Raw genomic sequence first — 27,565 nt, 5'->3', positions numbered from 1 at the left:
TTTCGGCTACTCCCAGCTACGACTGGTCTCAGTAGAATTTGATGCACAGACATCTTTGGATCCTCGCTTTTCCAGCACGCTCCCCACCTATTCCCTATCTCTATACAAACTCCCCATCCATAGTATGCCAGATAGTAATAATGCTACCCTTGGTGCCCCGCAAAGTAATAGTACCCCCTTTTGTGCTCCCTTTAGGCTCCACAGAATAGGTGCCGCTTTTAGTTCCCTGACACAGTAATAGTGTCTTATTTACACCCTACACAGTAATGATGCCCGCTTTTATGCCCCTACTCTGTAATAATGCCCCCTTTTATGCCCCTACTCTGTAATAATGCCCCCCTTTATACCCCTACTCTAATAATGCCCCCCTTTATGCCCCTACTCTGTAATAATGCCCCCCTTTATGCCCCTACTCTGTAATATTGCCCCTTTTATGCCCCTACACAGTAATAATGCCCCCTTTTATTCCTCAATCCATAATACTGCCACCTTTTATGCCCCCACTCAGTACTAATACCCCTTTTTCTGCTGTACTCCGTAATAATCCCCCCCTCAGTAATAATGCCTCCTTTTATGTCTTCACAGTAATTACGCCCCCAAAAAATTATGCCTCCAGTTAAAATGCCCCTTTTTATTTCCTTAGTAAGCCCTTAATCATTTCCTTGATGAGCCCTTTGCTCCACTAAAAAAAAATTCTCTCACCTTGTAGACTACTAACAGAGTTGGATGTTCTGCTTCCAATGAGTACAGTGGACCAGCACGGATAACATTATGCAGTTACATCATTGTTACGGGCTACTGACGGAATCATTGTGCTCCCATTCCTCGTAGGTCGCAGGCCAGGCCGTGGCCTATGAGAGCAAACGGCGGGGCAAGGAGTCAATGGCTCCCTGTGCCACCATTGTTTGGCTCATTTTAGGGGTGGGTGGGGCCCTGAATGTGTGGGCCCCCACAGAGTTCTGGGCTCCATCCGCCCCTTTGGGAATTTGCCACTGTCAGAAGGGAACTTCTGCAAGCCAGCCATTTAAGGGGGGGAGGGTTGTCTTGTGGTAGTTATTTTCAAGTGGCCTGGGTTGACTGACTTAACGGCTTGAATAACATGGTGGAGTGAGACGGTCGAGGGAAGCATGGAGAGGTGTACCAAATAAGTTTTGGATAAAGCGGCCTGTAACCGAAGTAATTAAACTCCTATATTACTTACATCCCACCAATATGCAATACAGTTACGCATGATGCACTGTAGGGCTATTTGTTGTTTTTTTACTGTTCTTTGTCTGGCCCCAGTCTTAGAGGATACTCGTCTTAGTTTAGGTGGGAGTTAAATACTTGCTTATACTGTTTTATTTTTCCTTTTTAATTGGAGATGTCTTTTGTTTCTCTTATTTGATCACTGAAGAAGTGATACAGCACTGTGTGTTACAGAAATAATGAATGTTACAGAAAAGATGGTAATGTCCAATTAGGCTTTTTCCCAGCGCAGTCAAAGATGATGTTGTTGTAATGTGGAGAGATAATGAAACTGCACACACATTATTAAACTATTACTTTTCATCATTTTCTTCTTTCCAACTTGACAAGGATCTAATGAATCATATTGGAAGACAAAATCAGATCAAATTTGCTTAAATAAAATCTCTTTAACCTTGAATTCTTTGAGAAGACGTGTAAGGAATGTAAAAGTGGAGATAACAGGAGACAGCGCATAATATACCCATACACCATAGTCCTTCTGTGTTATCCTATCTGTTCTCTTCCTGAGTACCCATGTTTCACCAATTCATAATTAAGCTCTGTTCACAATGCTGATATTTGCTTTCCGTCAGGGGCTCTGGTATTTTTGATGGCAAGAAAAGGGTAGTCTGCTGCTATATTACCTTCAAAATGACCGAAACCTTGACTTAAACTCCATTATAAGTAAACAAGTATAGAAAACCCGTTACACAGGTTTGCTAGCAGGAGGAATAAGTATTTGTAAAAAAATATTATAAAGAAAATATAAGTGTATTTTAAAACAGACTTACCAAAATTTTAAACCTCAGAAAAATGTGAAAGCGTTTGCTGAATAATAAATTATTCACCCAGTGTAAAGGACGTGGATCTCCTTCCGTTTGTTACCCTATAATGTAGTAGATGTTACCTGCAGTCCTATGTAACACCACAGATAACACAGTGATAACTTTATTATTACAGATAATGTAGTAGATGCACACACAGAAATATATACACATACAGATACATATATAGGCACTTAGACAGACAAATACACACACAAAAGACACACATACTGGAACTTATACACACGAAAACACACACAGACAAATAGAGGCAAAAACAACAGACAGACTGAGCACTCACATCTCCTTCCTTACAGGCTTCTTGCAGGTTGGGCTGTGGGGGGAGCTAACTGTACCTCGGACACCACGTCCTTGCCAAATATATATATGATGAGATTACTTAGGATTCATTGAGATTTGTTTCTAATTTATCATAGCTTATATGGCTGTTATGAATGGAAGACATGACGCTACTGTGAGCAGAGTCTAAAGCACTGAGTTTTCTAAACTTATGTATATTATACCTATACGCAGACGGAAAAATGGATGACATAGGGAACGCTCTCTTTAATTTACTTCACCGCCACTGTAAATGGTGAAGTTGAATTGTACCTCAAGTGAAAAATCAAGACTTCACAGTTCTTAGATCCTCAATGTGCAGAACGTTTCTGAGCCTTTTCCGTCAATCCTCAGCTATTTGTGCTGTACATCTCTCCTTCCTAATTTACTATCGGGAAGTTATCATTGTCTGCCATATTACAAATACTATGGGGCTGCTAGCTCACATTCCACTTTCCTCCCCTATTCCCTGTTAGTGCATTCCTGTGGTCATACCCTTTCACGCAACAGAGGCTGCTGTAATCACAGGTCTTTATAAGCTAGTTAACACTATTGACATATAATCCGCTTGTGATTCCATGTTCATCTAAGATATTCAAGTTATGTTAGCGACATCAATCTTTCTCTTTCTCTCTTTCTCCTTGCTACTGCAGCTGATATCAGCAGGGAGGAAGTAAAGGCAGTCATTTAAAGAGGCTCTGTCACCAGATTTTGCAGCCCCTATCTGCTATTGCAGCAGATCGGCGCTGCAATGTAGATTACAGTAACGTTTTTATTTTTAAAAAACGAGCATTTTTGGCCAAGTTATGACCATTTTCGTATTTATGCAAATGAGGCTTGCAAAAGTACAACTGGGCGTGTTGAAAAGTAAAAGTACAACTGGGCGTGTATTATGTGTCTTACATCGGGGCGTGTTTACTACTTTTAATAGCTGGCCGTTCTGATGAGAAGTATCATCCACTTCTCTTCACAACGCCCAGCTTCTGGCAGTGCAGATCTGTGACGTCACTCACAGGTCCTGCATCGTGTCGGCACCAGAGGCTACAGATGATTCTGCAGCAGCATCGGCGTTTGCAGGTAAGTCGATGTAGCTACTTACCTGCTGATGCTGCTGCAGAATCAACTGTAGCCTCTGGTGCCGACACGATGCAGGACCTGTGAGTGACGTCAGAGATCTGCACTGCCAGAAGCTGGGCGTTCTGAAGAGAAGTGGATGATACTTCTCTTCAGAACGCCCAGCTATTAAAAGTAGTAAACACGCCCCGATGTACGTACATAATACACGCCCACTTGTACTTTTACTTTTCAACACGCCCAGTTGTACTTTTGCAAGCCTCATTTGCATAAATATGAAAATGGTCATAACTTGGCCAAAAATGCTCGTTTTTTAAAAATAAAAACGTTACTGTAATCTACATTGCAGCGCCTATCTGCTGCAATAGCAGATAGGGGTTGCAAAATCTGGTGACAGAGCCTCTTTAAGTCTTCTTCTCAGCTCCTTATTGAAATTGAGTGGGCAGCCTCCAAGTGATTAAAGCTAATAAACAGCATAAAGCACTGTTGGTGTGTTGTTTTTTTTTTTAAATTCTATCAGAAACGTGAATTTACACACTGAGGTGTATATCCTAAAAGATTCTATAAGATTATTATGTTGGTTAACAAAAGACAAGTTTTATTTGTTTCTACCTGTCCTTTCATGATTGGAGCTTTCCTGTATTCAAATTAGACTTGTGCATTATAAAATAAAGTGAGCAAGCTTTCCGTGGATCAGTTTCAGTGTGAGTCCACGTCAGAATGGGAAATTAGGGCAGTCTGAGCGATTTAGAACGAGGCATGGTCATCGGGTATAGACTACCCGGGGTCAGTATTCCAAAAATTGCAAACCTTTTCCAGTTTTCTTGTGCAATAGTGTCGAGAGCATACAGAGAATAGTGTGCATAAGGAAAAACTTCCAGCGAAAGAGGATCCTGTGGATGTCAACAAAAGGAGTCAGAGAAGAATGACGAACAGGTGGTGCACGGTCATGCAAATTGCATACGAATACAACGCTGGTGCTCCGACTAATGTGTCCGAACGCACAACTCCTCGTTCCTTAGCACGGATGGGTTATTACAGCAGAAAACCAGTTTGGGTGCCATTGCTGTCTAAGGAAAACAGAAAGGCAGGACTTCATTGGGCAAAACCAGCTTAAACGTTTTATCACTCAGCAGATGAAAAACATTGCCTGGTCAGATGAATTCAGATTTCTGTACCACCGAGCTGATGGGAGGGTCAGAATTTGGCGCAAACAGCACGAAATGATGAATCCTTTGTCAATTGTCAACAGTTCAGACTGGTGGAGGTGGAGAAATGGTTTTGGGAATGTTTTCTTGGCAACCCCTGGATCCTCTGATACCTGTGGATGGATGTTTCAATGGCCGACCAAGTTAATCCCTTCAGCTGTTTATCCTGTCAACACTTAGTGGCATCTATGCCACAATGCATTGCTGTGGTTCTGAAGGCTAAAGGAGGTCATGCGTGCTTCTAGGTGGGTGTCTCGTAAATTTGCCATTCAGTCTAAATCTCCAACAGATTTTCTAAACAATAGAATTGCAAATCTTGCTAGGTATGCCACAACACAGTCCTACTAACCTATCCCTACAATTAAACAGGTGGATTCACCGGTCAAAAATTGACACCCCCAGTGGGAACTGCAATGCCAGGCAGGTTTTCCAACAATTTTCTAATAATCACATGAATAATAATGTTAACAATTTATTCGAAGAAGGGCTTAAATTTACTGGATATATATATAATTTTTTATTTTATGTACAAATACTCAATAATAATTCCAAATGGGTTATTTGTGAGTTTCTTCTCCATCCTAAGCATTTTCCTTTGGTCAAGCTAACCAGATGTTGAAAAGGGAAGACTTTGTTTTCTTACAGGGATGATTTATTAGGATATGCACTAAACTTGTTTTAATCCCATCTGCTGTGGATGTATACTGTAGCTCCTGTCTGTCTTGTGTACAGCGCACAATGGTCTCAGTGATGGCTTTGCTCAGGGCTGCCTTTTTGCAAGCCGCTAAATTCAACATTCACAGCTGGGCTTTACTGAGTCAGGCCCATGGGGAGGAGCAACTATTGATATTGGCTCTGACTTGGAGCGGTGTCTTTTGAACTTGTAGACTTCTCTTGCCTCGGTAATGATCAGAGCAATGGACAAAGCAATCGTTTTTCTCCTACTTCCACAGGGTTTGGGTTCTAATAACAAGTCAGAGTTCAAAGCGAGAGCACAGTTCCATGTGGCTTTCATATTTGTATGTGGTTTTGTGCTACATATAACTTCGAAGAGAATATAAAGCACGACATCTACCAGAAAGAGCTGCATTAATGTTTTACATGTTTTTCAGCATGTTTCAATGTGGTTCTTTTTGATGTAACTTTTTAGACTGTATAATAGTGATTGTGTCACTGCTCTTTCTTTAGATAGTGTATAATTGACTCTAGTTATGGTTATTTGTCATATATTGGGTGGGCGCATTGCAAATTTCTAACCTTCTGGCTAATGCAAGACGCAGTGTTAGCAGCGTTCAGTCTGTGTCAAAGGGTGTAAAGAAATAATGATGGTGTTCTCTATTCAACACATTTTGCAAGTTTTTCTTGGGGTTGTTAAAGGTATGTTGGTCTTAAAGAAGATCAGAACTTCTTTTATTATGAGACATGCTTTTTTACCAACATTTTAATTCCATTTTTATAAAATAAATTGTTTCTAAACATGAGTAGTATATAAAAGACCTGCTTTAACGAAACCATACGTATTCCTTTTTAACTTCAGACCAGTTTCACACAGCTGCATTATAGGGATCCGTATTAAAGGTGCAGCACCTGAACCCTAGAATACAGCCTAATGGGAATTCTGCCAAGAGACCGTCAGGGCCGCACCTACCATGAAACCAGATCAGCCTCTCGCCTCAGGCGGCAGGATATAGCATTTCTAAGGGGGTGGCACTGCAGCGAAGAACTGCTGTCTGACTCCCCTTCCAGGTATTAGCAGCTGCTACCTAAAATAAAAACTTCCTGTGCTCCCTTAAAAGCTCCTCCTCCAAACCCCCCTTCCCTACTCTTCACACTAACCTCTCCTCCTGCTGTAAGATGATACAGCTCAGGAGTCTGGAGGGGGGGGTGTCTGCAGAGTCAGGAGTGGTGGCTCTCACCCCCATCAAGCTGCTGAACTTCTGGACTCCCTCTACAGCTATCCCACATAAAAAGTAAGTGCATGTGTGTGTTTACAATGTGTACTACGTATGTGTATATTGTGCTTGCTTATATGTGTGTGTGTGTGTGTGTGTGTATATATGATGAGTGCATGTAATGTGCATATTAGTGTGTATCTGTGATGTGTACATGTATACAATGTGTGTGTTAATAAGTGTGTGTGATGTGTACATGTATATAAAGTATGCGTGATGTGTACATATATGTAATGTGCACAGCTGCCAACATTTGAATTTTTTTTCCAGGGACACTTAATGTGTCATCTCGTGGGTGTCTTATGGGGCGTGGTTTATCTGGTAGGTGTGGCTAATAGGTAGTAGCTTTCTTCCCATAATTTCTGCATACAATTAAACGAACAAAAATTTCTTCACTAGTTGACGACTACTATGGTGGCCAAAATATCTCTGGTTATTTGGCAGTATGCAGGCAGGTGATGTCTTACTTTATCACTATGACTAGGCGATATGTGCAGAACACTACTGGTAGCATAAAAACCAGTGTGGCTAGTCCCTCACTCAGTGCCCCTTTTATATGGTACCTCATACTGCCCCCAGTACATAGTGCCACAGACTGCTTCCTTCAGATATTGCCACACACTGCATCCTGTAGATAATGCCACAGTGCCCCCTGTAGGTAGTGCAACACACCCCTTGTAAATAGTGCCAAGCAGATCCCCTGTAGATAGCGCCACGCAGATACCCTGTAGATAGCGCCACACAGATCCCCTGTAGATAGCGCCACGCAGATCCCCTGTGGATAGCGTCGCGCAGACCCCCTGTGGATAGTGCCGCGCAGACCCCCTGTAGATAACGTCACTCAGACTCCTGCAGATGGCGTCACGCAGACTCCTGCGGATGGCGTCGCGCGGACCCCCTGCGGATGGCGTCGCGCGGACCCCCTGCGGATGGCGTCGCGCGGACCCCCTGCGGATGGCGTCGCGCGGACCCCCTGCGGATGGCGTCGCGCGGACCCCCTGCGGATGGCGTCGCGCGGACCCCTCTTTAGATGGTGCCCATGTGTCCCCCAAACAAATTTTTTAAAAAAACACCTTATAGTCACCTAGCCCTGTTCCCGCGAAGAACACAGAATCCTTTCATAGGCCGGTATGATTTATTTTTTTACATTAGGGGGAAAATAGGAAAAGGTTGGTGTTTTTTTTAACCCTTTATTTAACTTTATTTATTTTTTAATTCCCCTAGGGCAGTGATCCCCAACCACCAGGCTGCGGATCATTTGGGACCGGGCTGTGGTATCTGGTATCTGCCCTGGTGGTACCGTTTTTAGCCCGAAATGTCCGCTGCAGAAAACTGCTGGGCATTTAGCTGGCCTGCTAGCAGGCCGGCCTCCTGGGATGATGTTTCATCCCAAGAGACCGCTGCAGCCTGTAATTGTCTGCAGCGGCAGTCACATGGTATGAAATGTCAACCCAGGAGGCCAGCCTGGAGGAAGAACACGGACTTCTGCATAAGTATATGTTTTTTTCTGAGTTGTGTTTTTGCGGCAGAATCGCTGGGATTCCACAGCAATAAATGCAACACTGCTATTTGTTGCGCGTCTTACCTCTACAATTGAATTCAATGGGGAAAACCCGCAACAAAAGCGAAGCGTTTACGCAAATACAATTGACATGCTGCAGAATAAGACTCTGCACCACATGTAAATTTCTGAGTGGTTCTTCCGCTCACTATTTACGCAGCATGTGGATGAGAATTCTTCTATTTCATCCACTTTGCTGCTACTGCACGTTGCTGCTGATTCTCCGCGATGAATTCCGTTGTGGAAAATCTGCGGTATTTACGCAACGTGTGAACTGACCCTTACCCCCACAACCGCGTTGAAATCACTCACAGCACATGGACCCATACAATTGAAAGGGCATTAACATGCGGTTTTTTTCCACGCAGCGTGTCCTTTGAGTGAAACTCACTGAAAAGCGAATGCCACATGCAGGGCACGCTGCTGCCAATGCAGACAAGAAATGTAGTAAAAACGCTGTGCTTTATACGCGCTCAAATCCGACACGCTCGTCTGAATGTAGCCTAAGATCGCATGTAGCGCTCGAAATGCATAAGCTATGCTTTTAACAGTTGTCTCAGGATAATGCCTTAAATTTGTGTTGTGAAGCAATGAAATACCATTTTTATTTTGGATAATACCATGGAATGCTGACTTTTTCTTCATTGAAGATTGGCTTGTTTGTACCTCGGGGGTGAGTCATGCACCTGTGTAATCTAATACTGGTCTGGATCCTGGATTACTGGAGTCGGGTGAGCTGAATGCGGTTTTCCTCTTTGCATTACTTAAATACTTATATATTGCAGTAAATTGTGTGTTTTTTACTCTGGCAACGCTTAATAGGAGCACAAAGATAGCAGATCTGGGGGCCCTCAGCAAACCCCTAGGCTGCCATGACAACCGATGTGCTGAAGGAGTCCGTATTGTTCGCGGCATCTAAGTGGTTTTTAAATGGCTGGGATCGGAGATATGTCCGTATCTTACGCGAGTCTGCTCCATATTCACCCTTCCCATCTATGATGTAACTGCATGTCAAAAGTCAAGAAGGGGACTGGTGTTTTTTATTAGTAAATACTGGTATTTCAAATTAAATAACAATGCTGGAGCCATATTTCTTAGAACTCTGTCGTGTTCCTCTGTTATTCCTCCTGAAAATAGACAACTGGGCATTACCATTCCTCTTGTCAATACGGTGTGTCTTTACACAGTCTGACACTGCCAGCAATGATTGGTGATTTTGACAAAGGGAATATTAGCAGTCAGTTGTCAGTTTAGTTATGCATTTCCATGAGGAATAACAGAGGAATGACACAATGTAGAGTTCTAGGATCGTATACACCAGTATTTTTGTGGAGTGCAAGTCTTTATTACAACAGACAGGAAAGCTACAAATTCCTGCTGATTTACAGCCTCCCATGTATGAGTATTGCCTATTTTGTATTCTTAAACTAATTCGTTATTTTTCTTCTGTTTGACAGAGATTTTTTTTTTCAGTTGACAGATATTTTAAAGCATGCTTGGGTAATGTTGGAATTTCATACTGTGCTGAGACTGTTGGACCTAGTGCCATGTTTGATCATTGGCTAGAGAACTGTAGTTTATCAAGCCCTTCTGCACTGTGACAGAAAACAATCTTATATCCCATATTTCAGGAAGGAAAATATCTCAAGGTCATTTCATTGGTTCTGATTAAATTTTTATTTATTCTTTTTGTCGCACTCCTGGGTCTAGGTCAAAGTAATTGTGCACCCGTCATATCGGGATGTGTACCATAACTGCGTAAATCTATTGCGGGGTGTCTTATGTTATCCAAAGCCCATGTTTTATTGCACCCACAGGAAGAGCCAGCAGTTAGGATAAAAAGTCCTTTGTCTTTGCACTATGTATTTGTCATCTGTAGAATAGACCTTAGGAGCTTGATGTGCTTCACAACTTTCCGTCAGTGTTTTCTTTAAGTATTTTATATACATATAGAGGCACACGGTAAATATTACACCGGTAACCAACATTCTGCATACAGTATATATAGCATTTGCTACCAGAATGTAACTAGAGATCAACTATAGGACATTTTATATGATAATTTTATATTGTTTTTTTTAGCAATATGCTAACTTTTGATGCAACTTCGTTTCTCATGTTTTTTCCATTTATTTTTTGTATTTACATTTTTTGTACCTTTTTTTTTATTTTATACTTTTCATTAGCCACGTAATATTATAAGGTGTGTGTGTGTGTGTGTGTGTGTGTGTGTGTGTGTGTGTGTGTGTGTGTGTGTGTTTGCATATTTTTATTTTTTTAAATGTTTGTTGCTTCCTTTTTTGATCCCCACATTGTGATTACTTGTATATAATGTGTTGACTGGTATACATTTTTGAGAAACTTTTCCAAGAATGGCCAGGTTAGAAGTGTGCCTGCTTCTGGTGTGACTGTCAGCGCATTCTCCTCACTTGCTTCCTCTCATTCTGGGTGCGTTTCTACCATGGTAATTGGACTTGCTGCTGTTAGGACAAGTAGGACACAAAAGTCTGAAGAAATGTGTTTTTTTGCCCATTACATCCTGACATGTGTCTTGAAAGGTAACATTTAATGTCTGAAGAGAATGTCAATTGTCAGGGATGATTTTAAAGAGCTACAGTGTCATTTTCTCAATTTTGCAGATTGTGCTGGTTAGCCTGTGGCATCAGCTTGTCTTGGCCTTTTCCTGCCTTGAAGATCTAGAGGCCGCCGCCGCCTTTATCGTGTGCACCTGTCAGTCATTACTGAAATTGCTGACAAATGAGTGCACATTGCTGTATAATGACACACGCGTCTGGAGATGTTTTGCTTGATTTTATTTAGTTTAACGGTAGGTTTATTTGAGTAGTATTTTGTGTCAGTTTTTGCCGCAATCGTAGTAATTGCAGCAAAAACGTGGTGATTTCACAAAAAAATTGCATGGTTATGCTTCAAGCACTAAGATTGCATTAAAAAAACAACTTATCCAAACATACCCTTAAGAGGAGGGACATTTTAAGTAATAGCCAACAGAATGTAAAAATAAAAAGCTTCTCTGTGGGCACTTTCATGAGGTATGTTTAAGGGGAACCTGTCAGCAGTTTTGAGGCCTCAAAACTGCTGACAGAGCGATATATTGGAGCGCATTGTAAACATACCTTTTGTCTCGATCGTGCGAGTTGCATGACTGCGAAAACAATGTTTAATTCCCCCCGACGCCGCAATCTCAAATGCCACTAAGGCAGCCCTCTCTGCTCTGAGTGACGGCTCTTGTAATCTCATGATTGGCTACTAGAGCCGTCACTCAGAGCAGAGAGTGGCACTTGTGACCGTTGCGTCGGGAGAATCAAACATCAGTTTGTTGGGCATGCAATTTTCATGAGCGACACTAAAGGTATGTTGAAAATTCCCTTTCCCTCCCCTATATCGCTCTGTCAGCAGTTTTGAGGGCTCAAAACTGATGAGTTTCCCTTTAAACATACCTCATGAAAGTGCCCACGGAGAAGCTTTTTATTTCACATTCTGTTGGCTATTACTTTACATTAGGGAAGCGAAGTTTCCCTTGCGTCGTAAATTGGGGAATATTTATGCCATTGGTAAAAACAGATGAAATTGCAGTGGATTTAGGGCTCTGTTTTATTATTGTGAAGTTTGTGTAGCAGAAAGCGTAACTCCATCTCGGTTTACTCGACTGGTCCTACGTTGTCTCCTCGTGCCTTTTTTTTTTTTTTTTATTGTTACGCATAACATCAATATGAAGACCTGTATCTGACCTTACTTATTGGATGCTCGCTCATTAATTTACTGGTTTGTGAGTCTTTAAAGGGGTTTTCTGAGACTACCTTTTTTTCTATTAAGCAATACAAAAAGCACTTGTCTCTAAGTTTGTAACGTATTCCTGGTTTTAAAAGCTCCCCGATTCGTTCATTCCACTAGTGGTCAAATCCCCATCCCCACTGTTGTGATGACGCTGAAGTTCAAGTGCCGTACATATATCACGTGATTCTCCTTGGCTTTCCTGCTCTTACAATGTACAGCACATTAGCACTGACATCATGTACATGGGGGGGGGGCTCAAATACTTGCTCTCTATTCACATTCGTGGTACAAACACAATCGCAGTGAGAACCAGGACTTGAGCGCGCCCATGTACATAAGTGGAGAGGCGGGTTCTGAACGAGCTCTGAGGTGAAGCGGATTACTATGATTACTGCAAAACCTCTGCATTAAATCGCAAATTCATAACACTTTCTGAATATACCCTTAGGCTATGCACTTTTGCTGAATCTAACAAAGGGAAACAAACCAAGTTCACAAATGGTCTAGATTAAAAGTACTGTACTGTTTTGTGTATAAAGCTCCTATACAGATATGTGTCTATAACAAATCTTTTCTTTGTTTCAATCCTGAAGTCGCGTTAGACTATGTTAACAACTGCGTTCTGCTTTCCGATGTTCTGCTCTGTCCTAGGAGCAGAACAATTAGAAAAATTGAAGCGCCGGATCCATCGCACGACAGAACCCATTGAGTTTAAAAGGGTCCATCATGGTTTCCATCATTTTTCTGGACTACCTAGCGCAGCACGACGGAATATGCGACGCATAACGAAGTTCTCCAATGCAGATTTGAATAGGGCCTTACTCCACTCTCTCTGCACCTTCTTGTATCTAACCTACAATTATTTGAAAGTTGCTTTATTTTTTTCATTTTTTAGACTTCGCATTTAGTATTGGAACCTTAAAAAAAGGGCATTATAAGCGCAATGTGATCAGATCTAAGTTACCGTCCATGTAGGAGCGTTTTTGAGAATGCAGTGATATGAATTACAGGAGGACAGAATAAAAGTTTAGCTGCAATCTATATGGGCCTATTAGAACATTTTGGTTTATGGGGCTGTGTATTTACAATTTCTCAGTCTATATATACAGTTCTTAGAAGAAATTGGAAGAGGGGCAAATATTTTTTCAATTTTTGCCAATTTGTTACTTTTAAATGTTTCAGATCATCCAACTCTTTTTAATATAAAATAGAGATAACACGAGTAAACACAAAATGCAGCTTTTAAATGATCATTTCATTTATTGAGAATAAAGATTTATTCAAAACTTATCACCCATATTAAAATTTGATTGACCCCTAAATTTAATAACTGGTTGTGCCACTTTTTGGCAGTAACAATTCCAATGAAACGTTTGGGTTAACTTGCGATCAGTCTTTTACATCACCATGGATGAATTTTGGCACACTCTTCTTTGCTGAATTGTTTTAATTCGGCTACATTGGAGGGTTTTCGAGCATAAATTGCCCGTGTAAAAAATGCTCATTTTAAGATCAGACCGGAAAACATTGAGAGAGGATTATACAGGCATTGTTAAATGGATTTTCATCAAGTCTAAAGGCCCTTTTACACCTTAAGTGGCCGGTGCAGCGAGCGCCGATCAACAAGACATCATTGATCGGCGCTCGTTTGCTCCTGTCACACGAAGCTATAGATGGTATGAGCGGTTGTTACTCCGATCACTCGTCCCCATACATTATTATCATGTCAGCAGCGCGTCTCCCTGTTTACAGAGGGAGCTGTGCTGCTGACAACGATAATATTTCACTTTTTTAAAACGATAGGATCCGCAGATGACCGTTTGCTCGTTCATCTGCTGATCGTTCCCCTGTTTACACAGGACAATTATTGGCAAAGAGCGTTCTATGAACACTCGTCTACCCGATAATCGTCCTGTATAAAACCGCCTTAAGAGATCTATTTAATAATGTATGCAGTTTGTAAAATCTGGTGTTGTTTAGATTGAACAGGTCTGGCAGTATCATACCTGGGTGTGACGAGGGAAATTGAACCCAATTGTCAATTGAATTTGATTCCTATGGTTCATGTGGCTGCTGTAAATCATATCTCTAAGTGCTGTTAACAGCAGCTCAGTCCTAATTTCTGCCCCTATCATCTTGTGCAGAAATGAGAATAAAAAAATCTACAATCAAAAAATAAAAACCGATTTAGAAAAAAATTCAGCATCTGGTTTTAATTAGGGAAAAAAAAGATAGGCGATAAATTACCTTTAAGCTCCAGTTTCTGCAGTATCTTTTTTTCTTGTTTATAACCTGTACTGTATCCTGAGGGCCTTGATTCTAAAGCGGCTGACAGTAATCATAGAAACATTATAAGGCTAATCAGGGACACCTAAAATAGATTATAAAAAGGCGAGTTTTACATAGTAATAGATGAGCACACATGTTGGCGGTCTTACAGATAAAGATGCTGATCGCAATAAAACGCAGCAATCCACAGAGGAGACACTATTGTAAACTTAGCAGTCAAACAGACACTTCTGGAAGTTATTGGCCAAAAAATGATCTTTATGTACTTTAAACTAATTTGAAAAATAAGTACTATGAGATATTTTATATTTGTGTTGTAAGTAATGCACTGTGAATAACCGCTAATTCTCGCAGCGAAGCAGCATGCACGGACTCTGAATTACGGCGGTGGGCATGAGGCCTGGGATGCAAAGTTTTAGTGAAATAAAGAATATCAATTCTTAATCTGTTTTCTTTGTCTGACAGATTCTAGATTTGTTTGGGTGTCCAGTCATTGCAGTTGGAAGGGCATATAATTTAGCATTGTTAAGCCATGTATGGGTATGATCACACGGGTCGGATTTGCTGCAGAAAACCCCACCGCACTTCCGACACAGATACCACAGGGAATTCCGTCTGAAAGTCCGCACAAAATCGTGTTTGATTTGGTGCAGATTTTTGACTGGATTTGCCACTGCAGAGGAGAGGAGGGAAATACAATTTAAAAAAGACCCTACTCTGTGTCCCTGGTGTTCCCATTGCGGTGCGTCACTGCTCCCCTAGTCTGGTCTCTATTCTGCCGGCCTCCTGGGATGATGGCTGCAACGGTCACATGGGATAAAACGTGATTCCAAGAGGCTTGGGGGAGCAGTAAAGCATTGTCTTGGGAACCCTAGGAGAGTATGGTCTTTTTTCAAAAATTGGAAGTAGGGCTTTTTTTTTATTTTTCTACTTAAAGAGGCTCTGTCACCAGATTTTGCAACCCCTATCTGCTATTGCAGCAGATCGGCGCTGCAATGTAGATTACAGTAACGTTTTTATTTTTAAAAAAACGAGCATTTTTGGCCAAGTTATGACCATTTTCGTATTTATGCAAATGAGGCTTGCAAAAGTACAACTGGGCGTGTTGAAAAGTAAAAGTACAACTGGGCGTGTATTATGTGCGTACATCGGGGCGTGTTTACTACTTTTACTAGCTGGGCTTTCTGATGAGAAGTATCATCCACTTCTCTTCACAACGCCCAGCTTCTGGCAGTGCAGACACAGCCGTGTTCTCGAGAGATCACGCTGTGACGTCACTCACAGGTCCTGCATCGTGTCGGCACCAGAGGCTACAGTTGATTCTGCAGCAGCATCAGCATTTGCAGGTAAGTAGCTACATCGACTTACCTGCAAACGCCGATGCTGCTGCAGAATCATCTGTAGCATCTGGTGTCGATGTGTCCTCGCTCGTCTGACACGATGCAGGACCTGTGAGTGACGACACAGCGTGATCTCTGGAGAACACGCTGTGTGTCTGCACTGCCAGAAGCTGGTTGATACTTCTATGCACAACGCCCAGCTAGTAAAAGTAGTAAACACGCCCCGATGTACGCACATAATACACGCCCAGTTGTACTTTTACTTTTCAACACGCCCAGTTGTACTTTTACTTTTCAACACGCCCAGTTGTACTTTTGCAAGCCTCGTTTGCATAAATACGAAAATGGTCATAACTTGGCCAAAAATGCTCGTTTTTTAAAAATAAGAACGTTACTGTAATCTACATTGCAGCGCCTATCTGCTGCAATAGCAGATAGGGGTTGCAAAATCTGGTGACAGAGCCTCTTTAAGATTTTTTGCTGCGGATTCACAGCTTTCCTGCAGGAACAGTTGGTGTTGCGGATCTTTACTTCCCAACTCAATGGGGAAAATTTGCAACAACCACACACCCATTAAAAAATTACACAATATCCTAATTTACCCACTTTGGGGCTACTGTAACATGCGAGTTGCCGCCATGTTTGAACGTAGTCTAAAGGTTTATTTACAGTTGTCAATAATCGGCTGAACCAGTATTCTTACGAACGCACATTCCTAATTTATTGGCCTGTGTTAAACAGAGCAGCGATCAGCCGAAAAATTAGCTAAAGCTTATTCGTTGGCTGATCACGTAGTTTGTGCAGCCTATAAAATCATTGTTGTCGGAAGCACATCTTTCCGTGTAAACGGTTGTAATTATTAATTATTGTTCGTCCCCATACAGTGCATTATCGGAATGTGTAAAAGGGCTTGTTAACGAGCGCCAATCAACTTGTTATATCGTCAATTGGCGCTCGTTATGGGCAGAAATGCCCACGTAAATCAGCCTTAACACTGCATAAAAATGGAAATTTATGTGCAATATGTGAACTGTGAAAAGCCCTATGTGCACTATAATGAAGGAAACCAAGTGAACTCATAACTATATGGATGTATCTTACCCACCTTCAAAACTATATGTCATTTTCAGGTGTGGGGGTGCATTTACTAAGAGATCAATGTTCTGTTACTAAACAGACAGAACATATTTACCACATACTGCAAACTGCAGTGATAAAATGTTTCATTAGAGAGTGTGAAGGAGCTTTCCTTAAAGCACAGACACACCGGCATGTAACTATACTAAAACATCCACTCTAAAGCACCATAAAACATACAAAAAATATTTTTTTTGAACCTCAGCATTACTTATATACCAGATGCATATTTACCCAAAGCAATTTATCTAGGTCTCTGTGTGTTCCGGAGTAATAGGTCTGTCATGTTTGATGTTCGGCACTTTCAGGTTTGCTTTGGTTGAAAACTGCAACAGATGAAGGTGAATACTTCAGCCGGTTATGTTTGTCCATCCTCTTCAGGCTAATTCGTTTTTGGTTTGCACTGGGCCATGGAATATTTGTATAAGGCAGCTTCATTGGTGACACAAAGCTACAATGAAACAGTGTAAGCATGCCGGTTACCCCTGCTAAATGAATGAATAACAAAAATCTATGCGCTTATTTTGTATGGTCAGACTAAACCGCTGTTATGCTGGAAGTCATTGCTTAGGCGATCCAGGCCAGTCGTTATATTCCAATGCTTTGAAACTTTGCTCAGAATTTGCCAGAAATTGACCTGTGTTTTAGAAACTTGATTTTATTTATGGTTATGTATAGAAAACATCGCACCCCTACATGATCTTCCAACCTGATGCAAAAACGGCTCTGCCATGTTGGTAGATAGTGGCATCCGTAACATGACTATTATAGGGCAGACGAGCGTTCGTATAATGTTCCTTGCCGATAATTGCCCCGTGTAAACACGGGAATGATCAGCAGATGAACGAACAAACGCTCTATCATCTGCTGGTCGTATCATTTATAAAAAGTAAAAGATTATCGTTATCGGCAGCACATCTCCCTGTGTAAACAGGGAGACTCGCTGCCGACATGATGATAATGTATGGGGACGAGCGATCGGAGTAACGACCATAGCATCCATAGCTCCGTGTGACAGGAGCAAACTAGCGCCGATCAACAATGTCTCGTTGATCGGCGCTCGCTGTACTGGCCGAATATACACTACCGTTCAAAAGTTTGGGGTCACCCAGATAATTTTGTGTTTTCCATGAAAACTCACACTTCTATTTATCAAATGAGTTGCAAAATGACTAGAAAATATAGTCAAGACATTGACAAGCTTAGAAATAATGATTTTTATTTCAAATAATAATTTTCTCCTTCAAACTTTGCTTTCGTCAAAGAATGCTCCATTTGCAGCAATTACAGCATTGCAGACCTTTGGCATTCTAGCTGTTAATTTGCTGAGGTAATCGGGAGAAATTTCACCCCATGCTTCCAGAAGCCCCTCCCACAAGTTGGATTGGCTTGATGGGCACTTCTTGCGTACCATACGGTCAAGCTGCTCCCACAACAGCTCTATGGGGTTGAGATCTGGTGACTACTATGGCCGCTCCATTACAGATAGAATACCAGCTGCCTGCTTCTTCTCTAAATAGTTCTTGCATAATTTCGAGGTGTGCTTTGAGCCATTGTCCTGTTGTAGGATGAAATTGGCTCCAATCAAGCGCTGTCCACAGGGTATGGCATGGCGTTGCAAAATGGAGTGATAGCCTTCCTTATTCAAAATCCCTTTTACCTTGTACAAATCTCCCACTTTACCAGCACCAAAGCAACCCCAGACCATCACATTACCTCCACCATGCTTGACAGATGGCGTCAGGCACTCTTCCAGCATCTTTTCAGTTGTTCTGCGTCTCACAAATGTTCTTCTGTGTGATCCAAACACCTCAAACTTCGATTCGTCTGTCCATAACACTTTTTTCCAATCTTCCTCTGTCCAATGTCTGTGTGCTTTTGCCCATATTATTCTTTTCCTTTTATTAGCCAGTCTCAGATATGGCTTTTTCTTTGCCACTCTGTCCTGAAGGCCAGCATCCCAAAGTCGCCTCTTCACTGTAGATGTTGACACTGGCGTTTTGTGGGTACTATTTAATGAAGCTGCCAGTTGAGGACCTGTGAGGCGTCTATTTCTCAAGCTAGCGACTCTAATGTACTTGTCTTGTTGCTCAGTTGTGCAGCGGGGCCTCCCACTTCTCTTTCTACTCTGGTTAGAGCCTGTTTGTGCTGTCCTCTGAAGGGAGTAGTACACACCGTTGTAGGATATCTTCAGTGTCTTGGCAATTTCTCGCATGGAATAGCCTTCATTTCTAAGAACAAGAATAGACTGTCGAGTTTCACATGAAAGCTGTCTTTTTCTAGACATTTGGAGTGTTTAATCGAACCCACAAATGTAATGCTCCAGATTCTCAACTAGCTCAAAGGAAGGTCAGTTTTATAGCTCCTCTAAACAGCAAAGCTGTTTACAGCGGTTCTAACATAATTGCACAAGGGTTTTCAAGTGTTTTCTAATCATCCATTAGCCTTCTAACACAGTTAGCAAACACAATGTACCATTAGAACACTGGAGTGATGGTTGCTGGAAATGGGCCTCTATACACCTATGTAGATATTGCATTAAAAACCAGACGTTTGCAGCTAGAATAGTCATTTAGCACATTAACAATGTATAGAGTGTATTTCTGATTAATTTAATGTTATCTTCATTGAAAAAAACTGTGCTTTTCTTTAAAAAATAAGGACATTTCTAAGTGACCCTAAACTTTTGAACGGTAGTGTACAGTCAATCGCCACTCCCATCACCTTAGGAATTAATATGCATATTCGACTGAAAAAGACAAGCATGTCCATGGCTAGACGGAGGACTGAATTGACTATTTGGGTATCTGGACATCATAGAGGGGGAGTTGACCAGATCAGAACCCTGTCAGTTATCTAAAGTAGGGAGCAGCTGCAGTAAGCGGCTCTCAATTTGAATGAATAAGTATGAGCTCGTATAACATGGTTGTCCTTTCATTTAAAAGGGGGCAAAGCTGTTATCGCAGGAGGTTCTAGTAGCCAGACTCCCAGTTGTCAGCCCCATCACCAGGCTTGCCAAAATGTCTGGTAGGCTCCCGGAAAAAGGGGAGACCTCCCGGATTCCTGGAAGAGTTGAATATTCTCCCACAATCCTCCGACCTTCTGCACTTCTAGTTCTGGCACTGGGTGCTGCATCAACAGCCTCAGTCCAGACGTGAGGTCTCAAGCACTGGGGAAGAGCTGAGCAGCTCCATATATAATGTGGAGCACTCTCGCTGGCGATGTGGCACCAGCAAAATATGTTTGGCTCTGGGGTCAGTATTTCAGGTCTGGGTTTGAAATTGGTGGTCTGGGTGTGCTTTTTATGATTCAAGAACATTCGGATGAGGAGGGTCGTGGCCTGTAAAAAAAAAATAAAAAAAAAAAAAAATCCGGTTTATGTTTAAAAAATTTGCCACAGTGGTTGATCTCCCTGAAGAGCATTTTCAAAAGTTGTCAAGTATTCCTTACATAGGGGGAGTTTAATTTTGAAAGGGACTTGTACAATCTGCATACTTTTTATAGCTAAGGTTTTGCTATTATGTTTCAGAACGGTTTACATTGATCAGAGAGAACCTGTCATTAGGAGACACTCCTTTATATTATGGCATCTTATAAGTGTCTTTAATCTGAACTAGAAAAAGCATTTATACCCGCTCAGGCATTCAGCTTAGCCAAATGCGGTCACATGTAACACTTCAGCTCTGCTTCAGGGTTAGGGGACTAGCATGCTTTTTCTGGCACCCTGCATTCTGGCATTTGCATTTCAGCTGCATCTACTAATTCACCTTTTTCACACCATTGTACAGTGAGCCTGATCTGGTTGACGGTAAAGGGTCATTGATTTATGTTTTGTGTAGACTTGCCGTGTCTTTTTAAATAGTTAATTATTAAGTTAATACATCCATGTTCTGGGGAAATCTAAAACTAACGGAAATTAGTTTTCCCACTGAGATAGTCAGTCAAAGCATGCTGGCTATTTGGTGTAGACATACTGACTTTCCCCTCTCTAATGCACTAATAAACCCATAAAATCTTAATGTAATGTCAAATAAAAGTTCTTGTATTATTCCTTTTTAAATTTAAGTGTGAAAAATCCCTCAAAGACCATTTTTCCCCGCCACCTGCACATCATGTGATTCCAATCTTCGTGACATTTTGCATCATAAGGACAATTCTTGTTTTATTTGTTGTTTGCCAAAATGCCAGAGAATGTGTATTTTTTCCCAAAGTCAAACCAAGGTTAGCATCTGATTCATTTGACGTGAGGTTTGTTAATGTCTACGGTTGAGTAGCGTCAGGCAAAGTGTTGTTGTGTTCTTGTTTTACTTCTCTTGTGTACTGTACGATTCATATTTAATAGAAGAAGAATTTATCCAAAACTTGACAATGCTTTGCCTGCAAATTAGGAATGTCTGCTGAGATTTTTACCCAGCCCGAGCATCATACACGAAATACAAATTAAAAAGAATATTCTCTTCTCTATTCATAGTTGAAGTGCGAAGCATTGCATTGTATCTTGTCAGCTGCTCAAGGTCACTTCACTCTTTCAATGTAGATTTGTTTATATCTGCGGTGTGAGAACAAGCATAGATAATAATATATGCAGTTTATACATCCAAGAGGATTTTCTTTACTAGAGTGGCGTCCGACCGCTTTTCGAGCTCGTAGCTTCCGGTTTGTATCAATAGTTTTCTACTATTCCCCTTTTAACAAATTTTAACTCCAAGCAAGAATTAATATGTCTTTCATCAATGACTATATGAAATTGAAATGTTTATTGGCTGAACTCTGCAGGTCTAAGGGGCTTACATTATCAAATACCCATACACCTATTCTGATAGAACAATTTCAGTCAATGTGGTGCTCATTGTCTCTTTGAACAGCCAGTCAAAATTATCTTTTGATATCATAGAAACATGTGTGAGATCACATTGATCTTTGGCTGTGTCTCTGGACAGAGCTCCTAGGATCGCCAACAGACTATAAGATCAACTCTGAGCAGTGCCAATGAGGGCTACATTCTCTATAGAGCTCTCTCATTCTAGTAATCCTGTACTTCACCAGTTTGATCTTCTCATATGTGTGATACATAGTAGATCAACTAAAAGGGAATAAAAATTCTGATTTTGTTCTATGTTGTAAAGCATTTCAGGAGCAAAAGCATAATAAGGAAGCATATCACATTAGTAAGCATGTGCTCCCATGAGTAAAAAGTTAATTTGAGAATGAAGCATGTGCCATTGTCACTTAGAGACTCTGTCACTACTTCAGTAATGCCCTATCTCCTAGCTAATCTAATAGGCGCTATCACACTAATAATACTAGTGAAAATTGTGTCCCAAAACGTTTATTATTTTAAAAGTTATGAGCTTATTTCTAAATATGCAAATGAGGCTATACTAGCCAAGTGGGTGTCAACAGCAGCGATTCTCCTGAGGTGGAGCTACCTCACAGCCTCTGTCGCTGTCCTATCAGCATGAAGCTGCTTCACACCGTGTGAGAGACTGAGGCTGGAGGAAAGGGGGATCACTTCAAATAGCCATATTGATGAGATGAGATTCTAATCTTTCATATGGGACCAGGATCGCAGTTCTAGCTGTGAAACAACCAGAGATATCACCAGTTGAATACACAGTCGCGATTCAAGCTGTATACTATAAGATCACTCTGTGTTGCTGGGCAGGAAAGGAGCAGCGTCATGCAGAAAACATTACACTGCCCAGAGTGAAAATAAGGAGTAACCTCCATTTGGTAATTATAGACAAATTAGCACATTTAGAAAAATTCACATAACTTAGCAAATAATAAACGTTTTTGAAAAAAAAAAATACACTTTAGTTATGAGCATCATAGCGCCTATTAGGGCATTAATAAACTAGTGAGAGAACCTCTTTAAACCCTGTTCACATCACATTAGTTTTCTTCTGTCTGAGGTAGCGACGTATCCCACTGTATAGGCTCTAACTCCGCAGGCACTGCGCTTCTTGAAGTGCTGCGCCCGGGAAGCTCCTGACGTCGCTGTCCATATATGGACAGTTATATCAGGGGCTTTAAACTACGGAGTCCTCGGCCTGAACATCGGAAGCACTTGGCCAAGGTTTCCGCTCTTGAAGGAACCCCTGACATAACTTTCCATGTAGTACCTGGGCCAAGCGCTACCTGATGATCTTCCCGGGGACTCTGGATGCCCCCCGAGGTATATGTTTAATCAGTGGTGTAACTACCGCCGTAAGGCTGCTACGGGGCCCGCGGCATGAGGGGGCCGTGTCGCCCGCCGGCACGGGCCCCCACCATGGCCGGAGGCTCCGCTAGCAGCCACTATGGCTGCTACGGGCGGTAGTTACGCCACTGGCCTTGCCCCCTGACAGAGCTCCGTACCTCATATCACGTGATCATCATCACTTTACAGCGTATAGGAGCTCCGTCCCCTCACAGATCACCGCTCCCTGATGTCACGTGATCATCACCTTCACACATCGCAGGAGCCCCGCTCCCTCACAGAGATCCGACCCTCATGTCATGTGATCCTCTTCACATGACATGAGCTCATTATTCCCACTTCAAAGCTCCTCTTCCTTATGATACAGTGGTCACGTGATTTTGATATCACAGGTCCTTCATCCACCAGGTCTCTCCACTGATAAACTCCGCCCCTCCTGTCCCGGTCACATGCTGAAAACGTCATCACAGGTCCTTTAGGTATCTCCCCGCTCTGCCATTAAACAAAAGACATGTATCCCCTATCCACAGGATAGGGGATACATGTGTGATCGCTGGCATTGATAGGGAGAACGGGGGACCGAAAGTCCCCTGAAGTTCTCCATCACATTCTGTGTCGGCAGCTCTGTAGAAATGAATGGAGCGCCGGTCGCGCTTATGCGCATGCGTGACCAGCGCTCCTTTCATTTTTATTGAGCTGCGCAGACGCCGGAAGTCAGAGGTTTGTCATGGAGAACTTCAGGGGACTTTCAGTCCCCCGTTCTCCATATCGCTGCCAACGATAACACATGTATCCCCTATCCTGTGGATAGGGGATACATGTCTTTTGTAGGACACACTGTAGGTTGGATTTTTTGGGGGGGTTGGGGCTGCATGGCGTTACCTACAGGTGGGGGGGCTGTATGGCGTTACCTACAGGGGGGTGCTGTATGGAGTTACCTACAGGGGGGGGGGCTTTATGGCGTTACCTACAGGGGGGCTGTATAGCGTTACCTACAGGGGGGGCTGTATAGCGTTACCTACAGGGGGGACTCTGTATGGCGCTATCTACAGAGGGGGCTGTATGGTGTTATCTACAGGGGGGGGGCTGTAAAAAAGGCACTATCTACAAGGGGGGGGTTGTGTGACACCCAGGGGAGGGGGGGCCCCCCAGTCAAAAGTTTGCTATGGGGCCCAGTCTTTCCTAGTTACGCCCCTGTGTTTAATGTATACCTCTGACTGATGCCAAACAGTGGCATCCGTCACACACAGGCTCCCATGTTAAAAAAAAAAAAACACTGCGTGTTATAAAAAAAATTTGCGGGATCACTTTGAGATGGAAGAGCGTAGTCTGCTTTGTTATTCCATCCTCAAAAAATGTAAAAAAGGGAATACCGACGTGTACCATCCTGACAGAAGCCAAAAGGACACTTTTTTTAAAAAAAAATTTTATTTTTTTTAGCTCTATTGGAGCCCTATGGACCCGTTTAGCGCGTACGTCGGGAGGTTTTCTGATGTACACGCTGATGCTATCATTTAATCTGTCACTGCGTGTGTTTTTCTCAGAATCTGTGTCCTCATTAAGCTGCCCATAAACTTTAAAGTTAGCGGACAAGCCAATTTGTATGGGTGCATCCCAACAGTCTACTAGTGGCAGATGTCGGGAAAGAAGGATGAGGCAAGTTGGATTTTAATATTCCTGATCCTCTAGATATAAGCCACTAGCAGCCAATTGTCGGCTTATCCTCTCTCACCCTTGAAAAAAATAATGAAATATGGGGAGGTCGGGAGAGATAGCTGTCCGCCAAGTCAGTGACAGGGAGATAAGTAGCTCAAAGGTGTCTGGCAATCCCCTATAAAATAAATGGAGCAGCTGCGCGCATCCCTGACTGCCACCGTTGCTTCAGGGGACTCAGGACCCAAGCTCTCTTTGTAGGTGGGGGTCCAAGCGATCAAACACTTATCACCGATCCTGTGGATAGATAAGTTGTTTTGGTGGGATAACCCCTTTAAGATATAATGATGCAGGTAGAGAAAGTAGAAAGAATAGCATTAACAAATATTTGGTCCCTTCCATACTTGTAACAGGATGCATTACCAGTGTGGGATCCGAATCCCCTTGGCACAGTGGAAATTATAGTGATACTACAGATTGCTAATGGTCCATACCAAATAATTTATCTAAAGTGTTGTTTTTTTTCTGAGGACCTGAATGTGACAGCAGATCAAGTTATTTCTTCAGTAATTCTTCCCTTCCAAGGGAATAGCATATGTGGAATTTTAATTAAAACTAGGAAAACTTAATTAAAGGTTTATTGTGTACAAGGAAATTGTAATATTAAGAGATACTTGAATGCTTTGATTAATGATTATGAGGTTAATGTCATGAGGTATGGTTTGTATTAGAATGTACATAGAATTGTATAAAAAGGAGACATGGCTCTGTTATGTCTATATGATAAGAATCGGAATATTCACACAATACAGGAAGATAAAAGCTCCATAAACATTGGCTTTTCTATTCCCATACACTCCAGTTACTCCCACTCCCTCTGCCCCTTCTCGCTGTCTCTAGGTTTGCCAGAACAGGGCATAGCTGGAAATGTGGAACACACAACTGTAGGGTCAGACATGACACAGGTGTTTTTTTGTAGTCTGCAGCCAGGGCGATACATAGGTCTGCATAGGAGCTGTATTCACAAAACAGTAGGACACATTTTTATTTCTTTTTTAATCAAAAATAAAAATAGGTTTCAAGAGAGACCGCCTTAAACTGCTGCTTGGTTTTAAAGGTTCCTTGAGATATATATATATGTTTACGGAGGAGGAATTCAATAATCTAAGGAATTTATTAAGACTGCCGTTTCTTATGGCAGTCTTCATATACAGAGCACTGGAGTCAAATTCTATGTACATTCTAATTAAGAGGTGAACGCCTCTTAATAAATTAGGCGCATCTCCGGCTGACCGTGCACCAGAAAGGGAAATCTACGCTAGCTACATAAAACAGCCAAAAGTCACAAATGGTTGTGCAAATATTGCATGCGCCACAATTCGCAACTTGTTTTTTACGCCATAATACTGTCATATAGACATCTAAGAAAATTCTCCCCAATGTGTTTATTTTAGTGAACTTAACTACTGACATGTCCAGCTATTTTTATGTTTAGAAGGTAACCAATAATTATTCTCATTATATCACAGTCGGTGCAGATTACTATGTTATATATAGCTTGCTTCTCTTCTGCGTTATATTACATCAGTACACACAAAAGCTTATCTCGAGCGGCGTTGTTCTGCACTGCTCACCGTCCATGTGCATTCTACATTGTAATATCATTTAGAGTAGGGCAGTGCCTCCCGCGTAGAACTTGTCAGATGTGGAAGCGTTTACCAACAGATTATTCAGCCATGTTTAGGTAAATACCGCTTCAAAGAGAATGTGATATAAACTGTGTACCTGTGAATAGATCACTTAACAAGCAATTCTATGCACAAAACAGACTATTTATTATTAATCCCACACGTGTATGACACTAAACAGCTGTGATCCGTTACCACCCCCGTCCATTTCAGTAGGAAGCAATATCATTCCTGCACAGCAAAAAGTGCTAGTGAAAGTAGGGCCGTTCTCATCAAGTGTTTACCTGGGATCTGTTGCTTTAAGTTTGTCTAATACGTGTGCTTTTCTTTTGCAGAAGAAACAGCGAACAAAAGAATTGTCCCAACTATTTCATTCGTACAACCCTTATGACCACAAGGTAAAGTCTAACATCCATCAAAGGCAAACCACACCATTGTGCTTATTGTATTTGCCCAGTACATTACTTGGGAGGGGTATTTGAAAGGCAAATATTTTCCAGTGTTGGAAATGTTAATTATTTTCACTATTCATGGCCATAGCAGTTTTACATTTTGCTTTTATAGTATATGCTTTGTCTTTAACCTGGATCTCACAAGTAAATATATATAACCCAGTCTATAAATGTTCCTGCACTTTTGCCACTTGTCGTCTTTGTTTTTACCCTAATGATGCATAATTTCTTGCATTAGAGACACAATAAATGTCTGTGTATCAGAGCTGAAATGCATTGTTATAATAGGTAGAGCTTCTTGTGAGCACCCCTGTTTATGTAGGTATGGGTTGGTGGTCACCCAGACAGGAAATCATCTGGTTGCTAGGTAACTTGAACTACCACAGCCTTAGAATACAGCAGGGAATGTACAGGGAAGGAAAAAATGTATCCATATCTGTATGCAGATACTGAAGTATACCTAGACACTGGATATATTTTGTTTTCTTTTTTTGTTTTTTGATTGAATTGTATTCAAATATACAAAGGTCCAACCCTTTTTAGCGTGAATCCACAGAATCTTTTGGCACCCTTTATGTGTATAATCTATCTTTTTTTTTTTTAAACTAAGTTAAAGAGGCTCTGTCACCACATTATTAGTGCCCTATCTCCTATTTTTACCACTTTATTAGCGATTTTGGTTTATGCTAATGAGTTTCTTAATGCCCAAGTGGGTGTGTTTTTACTTTCGACCAAGTGAGCATTGTACAGAGGAGTGTATGACGCTGACCAATCAGCGTCATGCACTCCTCTCAATAAATTTACACAGCAGCATCGCGTTC

General features: G+C 41.7%; 1 protein-coding gene across 2 annotated transcripts in view; it reads left to right on the top strand.

Annotated features, from left to right (window-relative positions):
* The window catches only part of CDKAL1 (CDKAL1 threonylcarbamoyladenosine tRNA methylthiotransferase), an 845,495-nt gene that overhangs the window by 632,782 nt on the left and 185,148 nt on the right, over window positions 1-27,565 (top strand). For both annotated transcript variants that reach the window (XM_075826579.1, XM_075826580.1), the window contains exon 13: window positions 26,628-26,690. In XM_075826579.1, the coding sequence (XP_075682694.1) occupies window positions 26,628-26,690 (63 nt within the window). The remainder of the gene's footprint in view (window positions 1-26,627; window positions 26,691-27,565) is intronic.

The sequence above is a fragment of the Rhinoderma darwinii genome, chromosome 5 (assembly GCF_050947455.1).
Source record: "Rhinoderma darwinii isolate aRhiDar2 chromosome 5, aRhiDar2.hap1, whole genome shotgun sequence".
NCBI classification, from domain to species: Eukaryota; Metazoa; Chordata; class Amphibia; order Anura; family Rhinodermatidae; genus Rhinoderma; species Rhinoderma darwinii.
This window is presented reverse-complemented; position numbering and strand designations above follow the sequence as displayed.